The following is an 18,463-nucleotide window of genomic DNA, read 5'->3' as shown; positions in this document are numbered from 1 at the left end:
TTGTGGCTTTAAATTTGTTTGTATTTAGCATGGTAGAGAAAAGTGGATCACTAATTCCCACAACTATCCTTTCATAACTCCAATATCCTTAGTCCCATCCTTTCAGCCTATTTTTCTGAGATAGAATGGTCAGAGTTTCCAATTTTCACTCTTGTTCTATATTGAGGTTTTTAAACTTTGTTGAAGTAATTCCAAATTTTCACAAGCTTAGTTTCAGGCATGGTGTTGCTTTCAAGGCTTGCAATGGATCCCAGCTGTTCCTATATGTCTTATTGACAACTCTGTTATGCCTTGCTTACTTTAGTGCCTGTTAATTTTCAACCTTTGTGTATGTTGCTGTGAAAGTACAAGACCATAAAACACAATTACTGCTTTCAGAAGTTTACCATTTCATCAACATTTGAAATTATGAAAGAAAAACTATGAACTCCTGAAATAATGAAATATTATACAGCATAAAGGGGCCTTGCCTGTGTTCATATTCCGCTCTGCCATTTATTAGTTGGGTGAACAGAGGAAAGTCAATAACTCTTCATGCCTTTTTACACATCTGTAAAATTATGCAAATAATAATCATATCTATCCTATAGGTTTTTTAAGACTAGATATTAATAATGTGTTTATGACAGCCCAAGCATATTGCAGATTCATATACAGGTTTTGGTTCTTAGCAATTACCTCATCTGAACACTTTTATGAACTTACCTCTGATAATCTCTGACAGTTATAGACATACTGCATGCACATTTTTATAATTACTTTTATCACTTAATGTCATAACAGAGGTTAACGGATTAGGCACCCAACAAGTTATTAGGGTAGATAAAGCAGTTTTCTTATCTAAAAACAGGTAATCGTGGTTAACTTCCACATAGAGTTGGTATAAGGATTAAAATGGGTAATGAATATAAAGCTCCTGATACCAATCATAAACATTTATTTTCACACTGTGACAATTATTTGTAAGAATAATATTGAGGGCTATAAAACATGTCACCATGTGTAAGTGCCATTACTTTATATGCTTTATATTCTCCATAATTCATTGTTTCTTGTATTCCAGTATAAACAGTAATGTAGTGAACATTTTAATATTTTAAGTTTTTTTAGAAAGTCTTCTTCAGCCACCATATTGAGATAAAATTCCAACAGTAGAATAGTGGGTCAAAGTCCCTGAAATTTTGTTTTTTTATTTTTCCTGTAATTATTGATCTATTCCTATGATTCAAGCATTGTGTTCATTAGTATTTCCAGTGATAAACAGGCATAACTTTTAATGGCAAAGAGGGCAATTCATCAAGTAACCGTAATCAGCCTAAATGTGTAATCACCTGATTAGTGCTTCAAAATATAGAGAAAAAATGGTAAAGGTGAAATGAAAAATAGATAAATCCATATGCAGTGGGCGATTTCTATATAATTTCTCGTTAATGAGTAGGACAAGTAGAAAGAAAATCAGTAAGAACATAAAACAATTGAGCAACACTAAAATAAACTAGTCCAAAATGATATTAAAAGACACCATACTATACTTCTCATACCAACTTAGCGTCTACATATCGTTTAAGAGTAAACTCCAGTGTTTTCTATCAATCTCTCTCAGATTCCTCTAAGCAAATCTAAGTTCACTCTCCTTTGAACACACGTGGCATCTAGCATGTGTTAAGCTCAGTTCAGTTCAGTTCAGTTCAGTCACTCAGTCGTGTCCGACTCTTTGTGACCCCATGAACCACAGCACACCAGGCCTCCCTATCACCAACTCCCGGAGTCTACGCAAACCCATGTCCATCGAGTTGGTGATGCCATCTAACCATCTCATCCTCTGTCATCCCTTTCTCCGCCTGCCCTCAATCTTTCCCAGCATCAGGGTCTTTTCAAATGAGTCAGCTCTTCGCATCAGGTGGCCAAAGTATTGGAGTTTCAGCTTCAACGTCAGTCTTTCCAATGAACACCCAGGACTAATTTCCTTTAGGATGGACTGGTTGGATCTCCTTGCAGTCCAAGGGACCCTGAAGAGTCTTCAATGCCACAGTTCAAAAGCATCAATTCTTTGGTGCTCAGCTTTCTTTACAGTCCAACTCTCACATCCATACATGACCACTGGAAAAACCATAGCCTTTACTAGACAGACCTTTGTTGGCAAAGTAATGTCTCTGCTTTTTAATATGCTGTCTAGGTTGGTTATAGCTTTCCTTCTAAGGAGTAAGCGTCTTTTAATTTCATGGTAAGCTCAGTTAGCACTAAGTTAATAAGTTAGCACTGCTAAGCATTAAAGATATCACAATTGTATTTTTCACATGCATAGAGGACACAGCAGGGACATTCATGCTTGTATTCATCATTCATGCTTGTATTACTGAGGCCTAGTCCAATGCCTGGAATACAATGGGTATGTGGGTAATAAATCAATGATTAAAAGTATAAATCCTAAATTGTTTCCCTAGCTCTGACCTCTCACTGAAATGGGAATTCCAGGTTTCCAGCTAAATCCAAGACATCTCTGTTTGGGTGTCAAAGCATATATCTAGCACCATCCTCCCAGAGAATTTCCAAATCTTAAAAACCCTTTTCTTTTTAATTATCCCTCTTTTTGACCTCATCATTTGTTGACATTTTCTTTCATCTAATCAGTGGATATTTACAGACTGAATCTTGGTGTAACAGTAAACCAGGTGCTGCCCTCTCAGAGCCCCTGGTTGTGAGACAGACAAACACACAAACATCTACAGAATGAAAAGGCGCCACGCAGAGTGCTGCACCATGATGTAATTCCGCCCTTCAATAAAGGCCATCACAGAAGGGTTCAACCAGTCTCCTAATCCTGCCCATTCTTCCTTGGCAAACGTCTTCGTGCTCAAACCTTGACTCAGTTCACCTTTTCACTGACGATGCCATTATACACCATTATATGCCACTAGCCAGGCCCTCATTTCTAAATTATTATCATGAGTCTCTTCAGTGTTCTCATTGCTTCTGAGCACTTCCCATTCCTGCCTTACACTCACGAATAAGTACTGAATTTACAAGGATGAGCAAAACAGAGTCATTGCCTCAGGGACGTTACAGTCCAGTGGAGAGGAAAAGTATTAAAGAAAGAACTGCACAAATAATTATAATTACAAGTTGATATTATTGCAATGAAGGAAAAGGTATATTGCTCTGGAAAAAGAATAAAAAGAGGGAGTCCTAATTTATAAGCATGATTCAGAGAAGACTTCACTGAGGAAGTAATATTTAGGGTGATATAAGAAAATTGTGCAGGAGTTAACCAAGTAAAAATAAAAAGGAAAAATACTCAAAGCAGAAGAATTAGTATAAAGACTATAAATCAATGATTGTAGAAATAGTATTGTGGAATGATACTGATGTTGCCTCATCCTATAGTCAACTGGAATGCTCCTTCCTCACCTAATGGAAACTTTCAAGTCTCAGATCAGGTAGTATCTTGATGAAACCTGCCTAACATGACATTCATCTAGGTTTATCAGGTTTTCTGTACTTAAATTTATTTCCTCTTCACAACAGGTATTGGGACATTGAGTAATTTTAGTATCTTTCTCTAGATCATAAGACTAGGAATTAATAGTGGAGGGATGAGATAAATCTAGAGTATTATTCCAAGTATTTTTATTAAAATTTTAATAAATGTACATGATAAAATTAAGTACACAATAATATATAATCAAAATATTTCCTTCTCAGGATTCACCTCTGTGCTTTCCCACTTTTCTGCACCAAGGAAACAATTATAATTAATTCCTTGTGTGTCTTTCTAGCAATTTACTATTTACATATTTTATATGTATATATGTGTAAGGTTAGTCCTATGCAAATATATAATTATACTTTATAATTTTTGTAATGTTTATATCATGTCCTTTATTTGAAATGGCTTTATTTCAAATAAAATTTTATCTTGGAGTTTATTCCACTTTAACTTAATTTATTCACAGAAAAATAGTATTACGGAAATCTATATTTTTATATTTTAATGGGAAATCTATATTTTTATATATTTTTATATTTTAATGGGAAATCTATATTTTTATATATTTTTATATTTTAATGGGAAATCTATATTTTTATATATTTTTACATTTTAATGGGAAATCTATAATTTTTAATCCATCACCTATTGATGGAGTTAAAATAGTTTGTATATTATTTAACTATTAATAATTGTACTATAATAAGAAATAATTTAATCTTTCATGTGACCTAAAACTATATGATTCTTAAAGCCTGAATCACCAGCTCTATGCTGTACTGGCTCTCTAGACTTTTCATAACCAGTAACCTGAATTAACTTGATCAAACTTTGGACAAGGGCTTATATCTTCAGCTTATATGACTGCTTTAACAATGACAAGCCTACTATTAGCAAAAAGACAAAACGATCCTATGATAGAGAAGTCCCTTCTTTCAGCAGTTTTCTATTTCTTCCATCCTGAATTTGTGTATAGCAACTACTTAATCTTGAGGCTTAATGGTTTATTTGTTCAATGCCTGGATTTCTCCATTCAAATGTAAGCTTTAGGAGCACAGAGCCTTTTTTTCTTTCATTTCTCTTTCTAAGGGCCTAGAACAATGCCTGGCATGTAGTAATTAGTCAATATTTGTTGATGAACAAGTATTGGCTATTGGGAAGTTTGGAAGGTTATTATAACATGATATTCATGATATAGTAATACATATGTTATAATAGGGCTTCCCAGGTGGCTCAGTAGCAAAGAATCCACCTACAAAGCAGGAGACCCAAGTTTGATTCCTGGGTTGGGCAGATCTCTGGAGGAGCAAATGGAAACCCACTCCAGTATCCTTGCCTGGAAAATACCATTGACAGAGGAACCTGGTGGGCTACAGTCCGTGGAGTTGCAAAGAGTCAGATATGACTTAGTGATTAGCGCACAGACACACACGCACATGCTGTAATAGAATACATTAAAATCCTTTTTAATATATCCCATCCTGTCATATCAACCCTGTAAATAAGCATGTTATCTTTGTCTCAGCAATATGGAAATGGAAACTCCTAGAGTTTAATAAAATTGCTAGGCATCACAAACCAGAGATTTCTAGTGCTGGGGTTAAATTTAGGTCACTTAGAATCCAGACATTTATGTTTTCTCTATACAATATCACACTCATACAGAATGGTTTTCCTTTCTTGAACTTCATCCTGTTGGCATCTGACATTTCGTAGGGTCCCAAAGGACAGTGAAGTCAAGAAAGGTCAGGTACTCTTGAGGAAGGGCAGGAAGAGGAGCTAAGCTGATACCAGAAACACCTGGGGGAAAATGCAGGTGCCAGCCCTTCATCTGGCTCTGAGGGCAAACGAGGCACATCTGGGAACGATCTCCTAAGTCAGGACTGGGAGCAGGGCCAACCCACCTCGTCTGCTCACTCACACCTGACACAGAGAAGGCTGCAGTGATCTGGCTTCATGTCTAGTCATTGATGGCTCATCCAGGAAAGGGAGTAGGGCCTCCCTCGTAGTTTTTCTGGTTCTTCTGACAGCAGAGCCAGAGTTCATCAAACTCTCAGGAGCCTGCATGAAGCACAGGTATCAGGTAGAGCTGAACAAGGCAGATCTCCCTTCTGGGCACAGGTAAGGATCTCATCAAGGGCCAAATCAACCCAAGCCCATCTCAAGTTTCAGCTGCTCAACTAGACAAGGTTTGGTGGAACGCCAGAATTCTATTCCTGTTTCCACACCGGAAAAATCATATGTGTTTTTTGGCCTCCCTAAGTGTTGATTTCCCATTTTTTTTCAGAAAGTAAGGTCTGAGACCACAAAAAGATTCAGATTACCCAAGTTATTGTCCAACTGTGACTCCAAATCTTTCTGGTTCAGAAAAATTCCAGTCTCTGAAGCTTTAACAGGACATATACCTCCTCCAACTCTGGACTTTCCTCTAATTGACTCAAGAAAGACTTGCCTCAGTGGAACATTCATGAGGCAGAGCACACTATTCTTTACACAATTCTATGACTGCAGAAAGTCCAGAAAAGTGAGTTCCTCCTCCTGGGACAGTCAGTCAATAATTAACATAAAACCTAGAGACTGTCATACAGAGTAAAGTAAGCAAGAAAGAGAAAAGCAAATATTGTATATTAACACATTTATGTGGAATCTAGAATATGGTATAGATGAACTTATCTGCAAAGCAAAAATAGAGACACAGATGTAAAGAACACACATATGGATATCAAGGGGGAAGGGCAGGTGGGATGGATTGGGAGAATGGGATTAGCATATATTCACTACTATGTATACAACACATAGCTGATAAGAACTAACTGAATAGCCCAGGGAACTCTGTGCTCTGAGGTGACCTAAACGGGAAGGAAATACAGGGAAGAGGGGATGTATGCAATTGATTCACTTTGCTGCGCACCAGAAACTAACACAGCAGTGTAAAGCCACTGTCTGCCAATAAAAAATAAAATAAGGAAAGAAAGAAGAATGTTCTATGGAAGTTCTGGAGGGTCTGGCAAGGAGTCTGTGCATTGACTATGGACCAGAAGGTTCTTCAGTGTCTTCCATCAAGACAGTCTGCCATCTCTTCTGCCCAGCAGTTTCCAGAAATTCTGTGGGAAAACCAATAGTCCATTTCATCTCTACTCCCTCATCCTTCCCGGTCCTTCTCCACCAGAACCACTCACCATGTTTTGTCATGAAATGAAACTTCTAGTGAAAGTCGCTTTCAGTAGAAGAATGTGACTGGGCATGAAGTCTAATGAAAACTCAAGGAATCATGAACTTTCTGAAATTCTTGTATTCATTTATCATAAATAGCTCAATCTGCATTTGCACTGGGCTTGTTCTAAGTAGTAGGCAGTTCCTTGTCTGAAAGAGTTTGCAAATTAAACTAGGCAATTCTGATTCAATAAATAATTAAAATAGAAAATTAAAGAAAATTATTTTTAAAGCCAGGAATAACCCCATCTGGTAGTAGCACAGGGAGAACATACCTGAGTTTTAAAGAAGAGAAGGAAGAGGTCAGCAGGATAAAGGAGGCAGGTGTTCCAACAAGTGAAGTTGTGTGAAAAGATACAGAGCAGGACTGGCAAACTTCCAGCTAGCCTCCTGTTTTCTATGGCCCATGGGCTAAAAATGGCTTTTAAGTTTTTTAAATGATTTTAAAAAATCATAAGAAGAATAAAAGTTCATGGCATCTGAAAATTATATAAAATTCCAATTTTGATAAATAAAATCAGTCTTCAGACGCTCATTTGTTTAGGTTTGGTATATATCTGTGTACCTGTCCTGTTTATGGGCTTCCCAGGTGGCGCTAGTGGTAGAGACCCGGATTTGATCCCTGGCTCGGGAAGATCCTCTGGAGAAGGGCCTGGCAGCCCACTGCAGTGTTCTTGCCTGGTGAATCCCCTGGACAGAGGAGCCTAGCAGGCTACAGGCCCTCCGGTCACAAAGAGTCAGACACAACTGAGTGACTAAGCACAGCACATTATAATATGGATTCAGTATTTTGCATGTGTGCATTAGTTTAGATGTTGTGTAGTTGCAACAGAGACCATATGGGCCATAAAGCCTAAAATATTTTATGTCTTGTCCTTTTAGAGGAAAAAAAAAATCACCAACCTCTGTATAGAATCATGAAGGGAAGTAATTCATCCATAAGTGCAAAAAAGCTGATGATGAAAGACAAAAGGTGAGACCTAAAATGTATTCTGTGTTCAAAATGTAGGCCTTGTTGAAAACCCGTGCTGCTTTTACTAGTTTTTTTTTTTTCATTATGGTTCTAATTGCAGGACCTGTGTTGTCCTGCTGTGCAAACAATTTACCAAATTCCTTAACCAGGAAGTTACTTAATCTCTCCAAACTTCAGTTCCTCCATTAGCAGTGTAGTAATAATAGCCTCAAAATCAGACAGTTGTTGTGGAGAAGACTATTAGAAAAGTAAAATTACTAGCATGATTTTATTATGTATTCAGCAAATAGTAACAACATACAGTCATCATTTTCATTTTTATCATTATTGCTTTAATGCTGTTGTAGAACAAAACGTAGCTCACTGTTGAGTGCTTGAATAATCAGAAAATAAAATTAGGAAGTAACTCATTCCTTTCCCCACCACTTAAAGGTGATTTTTGCTAAAACTGGCATATTCTTTCAGTTGTTTTTCCTATTTTTCTTATTTACAAAGTTGGAATCTTACATGTACACATTTATTCTTGTTCTTTAATTTTAATATTATGTCATGGATGTTATTCAATAGCATTTCTTCAAAAAAGGCTTAGGTGATTACATAATATTTTCTGAAGTCTTAGGTCATAGTTGACCTAGTCAGTTATTCATTAGTGATTGTTTCCAGTTCTGACACTATAGAGATACAACACTGAAATGTCTATAAGTGAAATCTTTGTCTAAGGCTCTGATTATTGGTTTAAATTAGAAACACTGAGTTCTTGAGACAAAATGGATGACCACTTTAAGAGATTTCATTTAAATTTTCTAAATTGCTCTTCAGAAAAATTATACTCTTTTTTACACCAAAATCAAAGGTATGTTCTACTACACCACACCCTTATTAGCACTGAGAGTTATGATTATTTTTACTTTTCCAAGTTTGATGAGCAAAATTGAATTCCAGTGTTATTTATTGATTTGTCTAATTTGTATTTATTATTAGTACTGGGAAAATAGAGTAATTTTACATGTTCATTTCTTATTGATATTTTTAATGAATTGAATTTTCATTCCCTATGTTTTTAAGGGAGAGAAATCATTTTTAATTGAAGTATACTTGATTTAAAAGGTTTTATTAGTTTCAGATGTATAGCATAGTGATTTATTTAGTACTTTTATAGATTATATTCCATTCAAAGTCATTACAAGCTAATGGCTATAACTCTCAGTACTATATAATATATCCTTGTTTCTGACCTATGTTATACATAGTAACTTTTTTATTTTTAAAATTTTTATTTTTTTAAAAAAATTTATTTATTCATTTTAATTGGAGGAAAATTACTTTACACTATTGTGGGTGTTTTTTGCGACACATCGACATGAATCAGCCATGGGTGTACATCTGTCCCACCATCCCGAACCCCCCTCCCACATCCCTCCCTACCCATCCCTCCGAGTTGTCCCAGAGCACCAGCTTTGAGTGCCCTGCTTCATGCATGGAACCTGCACTGGTCGTTCTGTTTTATATATGCTAATATACATGTTTCAATGCCGTTCTTCCACATAGTCCAGAAGTCTGTTCTTTACATCTGTGTCTCTTTTGCTGTCTGGCATATAGGGTCATCCTTAAAGTCTTTCTAAATTCCACATATATAATCTATACTTTTATAGATTATATTCCATTCAAAGTCATTACAAGCTAATGGCTATAATTCTTAGTGCTATATAATATATCCTTGTTTCTTACCTATTTTATACATAGTAATTTTGTATCTCTTAATCTCATACCCTTAGTTTGCCTCTCCCTCGTCCCCCTCTCCTTGAGTAACCACTAGTTTGGTTTCTATATCTGTGAGGTTATTTCTTTTTTGTTATATTCACTAGTTTGTTTTATTCCTATATAAGGAATATAAGTGATTTATATAGGTGATTTATTCCTTATATAGTGTTATCATAGAATATTTGTCCTTCTCTGACATATTACTAATCATGATGTTTTCTAGGTCCATGCACACATTTTCCTTTATTTTTTTCACATGGTTTCAAATAGCGGAATTTCATTCTTTTTATGGCTGAGCAATATAGTCCATTATATGTGTGTGTGTGTGTGTGTATACATATATATACACACACATATATATATATGCGCCCAAATACTTTTGAATCATACTTTTTATATTCTTAGGATATATACTCAGCAGTGGGATTGCTGGGTCATACACTAGTTCTCTTTTTAGTTCTTGTGTAACCTCCATCCTGTTTTCCATAGTGGCTGCATGAATTTACATTCCCAGTGACAGGGTACAAGGGTTCCCTTTTCTCCACATTCTTGCCAGCAAATTATTATTATTTGTAGACTCCTTGATGATAGCTCTTCTGACAGGAGTGAGGTGATATCACACTATGGTTTTGATTTGCATTTATCTGATTATTAGCCCAAGAATACTGGAGTGAGTAGCCTGTCCCTTCTCCAGCAGATCTTCCCAACCCAGGAATTGAACCAGGGTCTCCTGCATTGCAGGCAGATTCTTTACCAACTGAACTATCAGGGAATCCCCCCAATTATTAGCCATGTTGAACATCTCTTCACATGCCCATTAGCCATCCGTACATTTTTGGGGAAAAAAATTCTATTCAGGCCTTCTGCCCAGTTTTTGATTGGGTTGTTTGGTTTTTTTGATATTGAATTGCACAAGCTGTTTATGTATTTTGGATGTTAACCCCTTGTTGATCCTAATAACATTTTCAGGTATCTTCTTCCATTCTATGTGTTGTCTTTTTGTTTTGTTGGTGGTTTCTTTTGTTCTACAAGGGATTTAATGTTTATTAGGTCCCTTTTATTTTTGCTTTTATTGATAATGGTTTTCCTTAAAGCTCTGTGACCCCTCCACAGACCAATAGACAGGTTTTATTATTTGTTGAATAATAATAATTTGTTTTACCTGTTACTACAGATAAAATTTCAAATTTATCATTGCATTTTAAAATGTGAAGTGTTGTTTTGGGTAGCATGAATATTTCATTATAATATTCGTGTTTATTCAAATACAAAGATTACAATATCAAGATAAATAATATAGATACATGAAACAAAAAGAAAAAAGTTAAAACACATATAACCACTACATTAATTTTTAACATTTAAATGAGTGCAATTGAGTTTTTCTATTTATGGATATGGAATTCCCTGATGGCTCTAAAGAATCTGCCTGCAATCCAGGAGACACAGATGTGGGTTCAATTCCTGATCAGAAAAATCCCCGGGAGAAGGAATTGATAACCCACTCCAGTATTCTTGCCTGAAAAAGCACATGGACAGAGGAGCCTAGCAGGTTATAGTCCAAAGGGTTGCAAAGAGTCAGACATGACTGAGCACATATACACAGCGCACACATTTATGGAAGTAATTTATATTTTAAAATAAGTATCTTCACACTAAACATATTATTTTGTAACATACTCCATTCACGTATATGCCTCCATGTTATTAAATATTCTTTTATAACATGATTCTAAATTTCAGCTTAGAAATTCATAGCAGAGATATAACAATTTATTTAACCAACTTGCTATTTTGTTCTTTTGGCTCACTTGTTTGCAACTACACTATCTTAAATAAGGTTGAGAAAAACATTCAGGTAAACACAATTTTCACCCAAACTTAGTCTAAAATTGCAGATAAGATATTGTTAGTTCAAAATTTCTTTGATTTGTATCGGGAGATTTATTTGTCATTTCTTACCTATCAAGTTTATTTCCCTTAACTTTTAGCATAACTGAGTACTGCAATTGTTTAATCTTATTTTTAATTTGTACTTACTTTTTAGTAACTTTGAATATCTTCCCATGTTTTATAGCCATTTTGATGTTAAATGTATGATTATATTCTTTGCATGATTTTTTTCTTTTCCCAATGTCTTTTTTCTTAAGAATTTTTTTTATTGTGGTGAGAACACTTAACATGAGAACTTTTTAAAACATTTTAGTTATACAATACAATTTGTTAACTATAGGCACATTAGACTTCTAAAAGTGATTCATCTGACAACACTGAAACTTTATACCCTTTACACAGAAACTCCCCTTTTCTCCTCCTTCAGTTCCCTGGATGTCAATATTCTACTCTTACAGTTTCAGGCCTTACATCTAAACCTTAATCCATTTAGATTTAGCTTTTTGAATTGTGTAAGATAGTTTTGTGTTTTTGTGTGTAGCGGAAAAGGTCTTTTTGCTGTGGCTTTTGTGATTTTACTTTTTCATTTTTGTTTCTTTTCTATCTGAATGGGTAAAGAAAAATTTCCCTATCCTCAAATGTAAAAGAAAAATAGCACAGGGATAAGGACATACTGGTATGAGTATATTTCCATTTATTTTGTTGTATACTGAGGAATACTTTCAGTTCAAGTGTTAGCTTAGTTATTTTGATATTTTTCCTAGTCATTTATTCTTGATTAAACTTCATAATTTCATACAGCACCCTAGATGTTTTGCCTGTCTTTTAGCAAACTTCATATTCAGCCCTGTTGCCTAGAAAAGCCTTCATAGACTGCAGTAGGCACTCCTATTTCTCATACATCCCACCCAAGGTACTATATATTTCCTGCATCATGCCCTTCATTGTGATTTAATATAATTGATTATTTGAATATCTCCTTCATTAGATTCTAAAGTTAAAGGAGGCAATCAATCATCATATCACCAGTGCCTCAAAAGAAGTAGAATATATGTTGAATTTTTTCATATCATTGAAGGCTCTATCTCTTATTCATATAAACCAGGTTGTTTACACAAAACAGTTTTTCTTGCAGGTTGACTCTAATGTTCCTCATAGCTTTTGCAGAATTTTTGTGAGAATCTGTTTCTTTTTCTTTTTTTGATTTGTCCAGTCTAGAAAGAGAAGTAGTTGGAACTCTTGGGACACACTCACTATCTACTTAGGTATATTAAAATACTCCTCTCAGATTTTAATTTTGAAAGCCAGTGGATATTCTGGGTCCTGATAATCAACTGTCAATTATAACTTTGCTGGACTGAGGAGAAATATCCTAAGGTGGTCACCTCATAATCTGATTAGACAAGAAAGAATAAGCATTAGATGACATGAAGTACTCTACTGTTTTTACATTGAAAAGGGGGCAAACTTGCCTTAAAACTGCTACATCCTTTCTTTGCATCTCCTTGCCACTTTTTCTACTACTTTGAGTCACCTCACAACAAAACATGATAAAACAGTTGAATTTTTCTGTTTATATACCCTCTCAAGTTCTTTTAGGATTACAGTCCTTAAAAATGTACAAAAAAGTAATTACTGAGACTTCCTTGGTGGCCCAGTGGCTAAGAATCTGCCCTCCCAATGCAGGTGGCCAAGTTAGATTCCTGATCAGGGAACTACATCCCTCATGCTGCAAATAAGACACTGCACAGCCAAATAAATGAATAAACAAATAAATAAATGTTTTTTTAAAGTTATCATTATTTCTAGTAATAGGTGGGGAATCAAAACACCATGAATCTTTGAAGAAGGGGGAGACATAATAGGTATAAATAGAAATTTTCTATTGTTTTTCCTTCTGACTCCACCCAATTGCCTCAGGACCCCTCTCACTTAACCACACTCTGAGGGTATTAAGTGTGCATTGGGAAATAAGTGTGTGTGGATATGATCCAAATTGTTTTAGCAAATATAGTAACAAAGTGGGAAATGAAGCATAAAGAGTAAGACTGGGGAAAGATGAGACATTGCCCATTGCAGAATCCAGGCTCTGGTCTTTCTTCCTTGTGTCTTTATTCTCAGATAACACAAGACCTTTTCTCTTACAGCTGAGATCCTGATTGTGCTTCTTTCCCTGACACTAAAAGGAATCCCAACAACAAATCTAGAATCTGACTCTTCCAATCAAGAGTCTCTCTCAATGACCACAGCTGGGGGTTCATTCCTATATCAATGGCTGAAGGAAACTGGACAAGAGTGAGTGAGTTTATCCTCCTGAGTTTCTCTTCCTTACCTACTGAAATACAGTCAGTACTCTTCCTGACATTTCTGGTCATCTACCTGGTCACTCTGCTGGGAAACAGCCTTATCATTCTGGTTACCTTGGCTGACCCCAGTCTGCACAGTCCCATGTACTTCTTCCTCAGGAACTTGTCCTTCTTGGAGATTGGCTTCAACCTAGTCATTGTGCCCAAGATGCTGGGGACCCTGGTTGCCCAGGACACAACCATCTCCTTTCTTGGCTGTGCCACTCAGATGTATTTCTTCTTCTTCTTTGGGGTTTCTGAATGCTTCCTCCTGGCCACCATGGCCTATGACCGCTATGTAGCCATCTGCAGTCCCTTGCACTACCCAGTCATCATGAATCCAAGGACACGTGCCAAACTGGCAGCTGTCTCCTGGTTTCCAGGCATTCCCATGGCTACTGTGCAGACCACGTGGCTCTTCAGCTTTCCATTCTGTGGCATCAACAAGGTGAACCACTTCTTCTGTGACAGCCCGCCTGTGCTGAGGCTGGTCTGTGCAGACACAGCACTGTTTGAGGTCTATGCCATCATTGGAACCATTCTGGTTGTCATGATACCCTGTTTGCTGATCCTATGTTCCTACACTCGCATTGCTGCTGCCATCCTGACGATTCCATCGGCAAAGGGGAAGCATAAAGCCTTCTCTACCTGCTCATCCCACCTTCTTGTTGTCTCCCTCTTCTATGTATCTTTAAGCCTCACCTACTTTCGGCCTAAGTCCAATAATTCTCCTGAGAGCAAAAAAGTGCTATCACTGTGCTACACAGTTGTAACTCCCATGCTGAACCCTGTCATCTACAGCCTGAGAAATAATGAGGTGAAGAATGCCCTTGGTCGGAGCTTCCACAAGGCTTTGGGTGTCAGAACTGCATTCTGTAGACATTTTGACGTATAACTAAATTCATTAAGTGAGGAACAATCAGTTCCATGTTTGGGATTCCTCTCTGCATCTATTCACATCTCCACTAAGACAAAAATCAGCTATTGAAAGGGCTGTTGAAAAGCACAGTGGAAAGAAAGCAATATAGAAATAGATTAGACCTATCATCATGCCTATCAAATTCCTCTGCTTGCTTGTTATGCACTTATTTCTTTCTCATTTGACATTTCTGTGGCAATACATTCCCGAGTAAAACACATGGCATATTTACTCTGTATATTTGCGCCAATGTGACTTACTTTGGAAACAGTATGAAACTGTTTGAAATGTAAACTTGCAGACAGGAAGTTCTCTTGGCATTTATTGTGCTTAAGACAAATTTAACTCCATTTAATAGAAAAGAAAAGTCTATAATCCCTTAAGTACAAAATACTTCTCATTCATTTACTTCATTTTGCATGCACCTAAGGCAGTATGGGCTCCTAAATTCGTTGGTATTTAGCATGGACAGAGAAAAGTGTATCACTAATCCCTGTAACTATTCCTATCAGTTCAGTTCAGTCACTCAGTCGTGTCCAACTCTTTGCAACCCCATGGACTGCAGCACGCCCGGCTTCACTGTCCATCACCAACTCCTGGAGCTTACTCAAACTCATGTCCATCGCGTTGGTGATGCCATCCAACCATCTCATCCTCTGTCATCCCCTTCTCCTCCAGCCTTCAACCTTTCCCAGCATCAGGGTCTTTTCCAATGAGTCAGCTCTTCGCATCAGGTGGCCAAAGTATTGGAGCTTCAGCTTCAGCATCAGTCCTTCCAATGAGTATTCCTTTATAACCCCAAAATACTTAATCAACTCTTTTCAGGCTATTTTCCCCAATAGAATGATTGCAATTTCCAATTTTCCCTCTGAGTTCTTTTCCAAGTTTGTAAGCATTGTTGAAGTAGCTTCAAATTTTCACAAACATAATTTCAGTCAGGATGCTTCTTTTGTCAAGGCTTATAATGGATCCTACCTACTCCAATATAGGCCTTATTAACAACTGTTATGCTTTGCCTGAAAAGTGAAAGTGTTATTTGTTCAATCTTGTCCAACTCTTTGTAACCCTATGGACTGTAGCTTGCCTGGGTCCTCTGCCCATTGGATTCTCTAGGCAAGAATACTGGAGTGGATAGCCATTCCCTTGTCCATGGGATCTTCACAACCCAGGGATCAAACCTAGATCTCCTGGATTGCAAGCAGATATTTTACTGTCTGAGCCCCCAGGGAATCCCCTATGTTTTGCCTAGTGCTTTTCAACTTAAAAAATTTGTGTTTGTTGATGTGAAAATACAAAAGACCATAAAACATAATTACTGCCTTCAGAACTTTATAATTTAATAACAATATAAATTATAAAAGAAAAACCATAAATTGCTAAAATAAGGAAATATTACTTTACATAAAGGGGCCTTACCTCAGTTCATATCATATTCTGTCATTTACTAGGTGGGTGACCATGGGAAAGTGAATCAAATTCTTTATGCCTCTTTCCTCATCTGTAAAATGATGCATATAGTAATAATGTATATATGATAGGTGTGTTTTTTTTTCATTCTACACTTCATTTTTTTCTTTTTTTTCATTTATTTTTATTAGTGGGAGGCTAATTACTTTATAATATTGTAGTGGTTTTTGTCATACATTGACATGAATCAGCCATGGATTTACATGTATTCCCCATCCCGATCCCCACTCCCATCTCCCTCTCCACCCGATTCCTCTGGCTCTTCCCAGTGCACCAGGCCCAAGCACTTGTTTCATGCATCCAGCCTGGGCTGGTGATCTGTTTCACCCTAGATAATATACATGTTTCAATGCTATTCTCAGGGCTGGTGTAAATCCATGGCTGATTCATGTCAATGTATGACAAAAACCACTACAATATTGTAAAGTAATTAGCCTCCAACTAATAAAAATAAATGGAAAAAAACATAGTGGGAATAAAACCTAAACAGACATTTCTCCAAAGAAGACATACAGATGGCTAAGAAACACGTGAAAAGATGCTCAACATTGCTCATTATTAGAGAAATGCAAATCAAAACTACAATGAAATATCACCTCACACCAATCAGAATGGCCATCATCAAAAAGTCTACAAACAATAAAAACAGGAGAGGATGTGGAGAAAAAGGAACACTCTTGCACTGTTGATGGGAATGTAAGTTGATACAGCCACTATGGAAGGTGGTATGGAGATTCCTTAAAAAACTAGGAATAAAACCACCATATGACCCCGCAATCCCACTCCTAGGCATATACTGTGAAGAAACCAAAATTCGAAAAGACACATGTATCCCATTGTTCATTGCAGCACTATTTACAATAGCTAGAACATGGAAGCAACCTAGATGTCCATCGACAGATGAATGGATAAAGAAGTTGTGTTACATATACACAATGGAATATTACTCAGCCATAAAAAGGAATGCATTTGAGTCAGTTCTAATGAAGTGGATGAACCTAGAGCCTATTATACAGAGTGAAGTAAGTCAGAAAAAGAAAGATAAATATCATATTCTAATGTATATATACAGAATCTAGAAAAATGATACTGAAGAATTTACTTACAGGGCAGCAATGGAGAAACACACATAGAGAATAGACTTATGGACATGGGGAGAGGGGAAGAGAGGGTGAGATGTATGCAAAGAGTAACATGGAAACGTACATTACCATGTGTAAAACAGATAGCCAACAGGAATTTGCTGTCTGGCTCAGGAAACTCAAACAGGGGCTCTGTATCAACCTAGAGGGGTGGGATGGGGAGGAGATGGGGGGAGGTTCAAAAGGGAGGGGGTATATGTATACCTATGGCTGATTCATTTTTGGACAGGGGGTTTGACAGAAAACAACAAAATTCTGTAAAGCAATTATCCTTCAATTAAAAAATAAATAATTTTAAAAAATGAAATAAAAGAATGGGGAAGAATGTTAATTCTTCAACCAGTTAAAATTCATTATTAATTCTGAATAAATAACAACAAATGAGCAGTCCCACTAACATCAATGAATTCATCAAAAGCCACAGAAAACCACTCATAATCACTTGCCTTACTTTTTAATTGACTGGTACTGATACTGTTCCCAAGGTCTGCAATTCCTCAAGGATCAGTTCTCATCAAAATGATAATTGTTTTAAGCAAGTTTATTTTCTCTAGACACATTTGTTTTGGTTGTTCCAGTCAAACATTCTTTAATCAACTCATCATTGGTAAAAGGCTTTCCTTGTTTGGGTAACAAATGAACCACTTGGAAGCTTTGCTTGCAGCCCCACTTTAATTTTTTTCTTTTTCATAAAGACATTCTGCCATAACAAGATATTCCATTAAGTTTTCAAATTTCTCTGACTGTTGCTTTCTGTAAGTTGGAAATATTCCAGTGAGTACTTAGTGTAGTAATGTCTACATGTATTGTCTATGTTTGGCAAAGCCTGAGTATCATTACATTATAAACGCAATGATTTGCCATCTCATTTGATGTCAGAATATTCTACATGCCTCTGCTCTTTAAAATGTGACATTGGATATAACTTTTTTTTCTCATTCTAACTTGATGTCTATGCATTGGTAACAAAATGGATGTTACAGTACAGAAATACACATGGCACTCAAGATGCTGTCAAGCAATAACCTCATCGCTGTGCTTTTCTTTTAAACTTGTAATATTTGCAAATTCTTTTAAACTTGAAAGAGTAATTCACTCTTAGCAGCAAACAGGGCCATGAATATACTCTTATAACTTGAAAACAGCTACAAAAAAAACTGACCAATTAAGCTGTGACCATTTCCCTCCTATGTCCACCTACCCTAGCTCCTGGAAATGTTTTCTCCAGTTTGACTGAGATACAATTGACATATAACATTTTAT

General features: G+C 36.4%; 2 protein-coding genes across 2 annotated transcripts in view; one reads left to right on the top strand and one right to left on the bottom strand.

Annotated features, from left to right (window-relative positions):
* LOC122449250 (interferon-induced very large GTPase 1-like) overlaps positions 1–18,463 on the bottom strand; it is a 393,510-nt gene that overhangs the window by 249,428 nt on the left and 125,619 nt on the right. The gene's annotated exons all lie outside the window — the stretch shown is intronic.
* Positions 13,590–14,567, top strand: LOC122449247 (olfactory receptor 10A5-like). The gene has a single exon (XM_043480796.1). The coding sequence runs from the start codon at positions 13,599–13,601 to the stop codon at positions 14,565–14,567; it is 969 nt and encodes a 322-aa protein (XP_043336731.1). The 5' UTR covers positions 13,590–13,598.

This window comes from Cervus canadensis, chromosome 11 (genome assembly GCF_019320065.1).
Source record: "Cervus canadensis isolate Bull #8, Minnesota chromosome 11, ASM1932006v1, whole genome shotgun sequence".
Lineage (NCBI taxonomy): Eukaryota > Metazoa > Chordata > Mammalia > Artiodactyla > Cervidae > Cervus > Cervus canadensis.
This window is presented reverse-complemented; position numbering and strand designations above follow the sequence as displayed.